General features: G+C 41.3%; 1 protein-coding gene across 1 annotated transcript in view; it reads right to left on the reverse strand.

The window, feature by feature from the left end:
- LOC105239758 (phospholipid-transporting ATPase IB-like) overlaps positions 1-1663 on the reverse strand; it is a 195528-nt gene that overhangs the window by 9229 nt on the left and 184636 nt on the right. The window contains 1 exon segment of the mRNA XM_034663776.1: positions 154-252. Coding sequence (XP_034519667.1) covers positions 154-252 — 99 coding nt within the window.

Consider the following 1663-nt stretch of genomic DNA (forward strand, 5'->3'; position numbering starts at 1 on the left):
TGGGGGGAGTCTGTTGGGGGAGTCTATCCGTCTGCCCTTCCCCTCACTAGCACTCTCTCTCTCTCTGGAGTAAACAAATAAATCTTTAAAAAAAATAAAAGAATGAGGATAACAGGTTTTTAACAAAAGTCAGGATGAAGGGAACAGCCTCACCTCCTTTTAAACATTGTAGGAGGATGAAGTCCTTGAGCTCTGCTACTTTCCATCTCCCGAATGTCCTCTAGTAATGTTCTGTTGCAGGTATTTCTAATCCTGTATTATGTGGGAAAGGCAGAGCATAACACATGAGCTTTACACACTCTAAGAAACAATTTCTCCCCTTTTGGATAACTCTGGACGCCCTTTACCTACAGGTCATATGATGGGAGGCAATGCAGTGGGCCTAGTCTCCATGTGAAATCAGACTCTATTTTCCTATGAAGCATTACCAGAGGGGATACTGGACAGAGCTGGGTAATGCCCATTAGTAGCCGGCCTCCCCAAACACAGACTTCCATGCAAGTCTGTATATCTGAGTGTGTGTCTAAACCACAGAGGGCCCTGACTCTGGAGGAGTCAATCTGCATGAGTGCAGCCGGACAGTTGAAGATTCACAGGACTGACATGATTCCATGTGACTTTTTCTACCATGGTCACTATTCCACAATCTTGATTCTTAAATTTTCAGCTGTGTTCTACCTCCAATCCTCACATCAGTCAGACACACCTAGGACTAACTGTGCCATTTACAGCAGTTATAATGGCAGAGTGTATGTGTCAGAGCTTCATATATCAGGGGTGCATATATGACTTGAAACATGCAAAGCAACCCAGACAGATGCTCTCCATTTCTGTGGCAACTTATTTTCATTGGGGTCTCTATCTTTATCTATAATCAGGTACTCATCATTCATCCACTCATGTATCCCTTAAGTTATTTCAAGACACAATTAGGTGTCAAAGACATATTATCTCTACTTCCATAAAACTTCCAACATATATAGAGAGACAGACAACAGACAAGCAAATGAATGAGCCATGTCAGAAGAGAGTAGGTGTGATGGAAGGGGCCCTACATAACACAATTACAGTATGAGGCAGAGGTAGAAGCTTGTTAAGGGTCTTCGTGAAGGCTCCTCTAGGGAAGTGGAATTTAAGCTGGGGTAAAGGAGGCAAAGGAAGTAAGTAAAGGGGGGTGTGGGAGAGCATTCTGGACAGAAGAAATCCCCCACAGGAAAGCCCTGTAGTAAGCAGAGGCATGGTGGGCATGGTCTGTGAGAGATGGACTGGAGCATGCCAATGATGGCCTTGGTAGGGATTTGGCGGGTGTTGAGAAGTGGCACAGAAGACAACTCATGGACTTAGTGTTAATCATGACTGCTTTTACCCACAGATAAGTACAATAAAAAAGTGCAAAAGAGTTTGAGATGATAGTAATATTTGGTTTATAAATTTTAGGCTGGTTAAGACAAAATTATGGGAAGAAAGAAGACTGGGTGATTGGGAGAAATTATTAGAGAGGTCAATGGTCAAATTTTAGAACAAAAAGATTAAAAAATGTGATGCCACACACTTCAAAATTGCATTATAAAAGAATTAATAAGTCTAAATACTAACATGCACCTGAAGAAAAACATATTTATCTAAGTGGTATGCTTCAATTTAAGGAATTTTCTTTTTTTTT

The sequence above is a fragment of the Ailuropoda melanoleuca genome, chromosome 7 (assembly GCF_002007445.2).
Source record: "Ailuropoda melanoleuca isolate Jingjing chromosome 7, ASM200744v2, whole genome shotgun sequence".
Taxonomy (NCBI): Eukaryota; Metazoa; Chordata; class Mammalia; order Carnivora; family Ursidae; genus Ailuropoda; species Ailuropoda melanoleuca.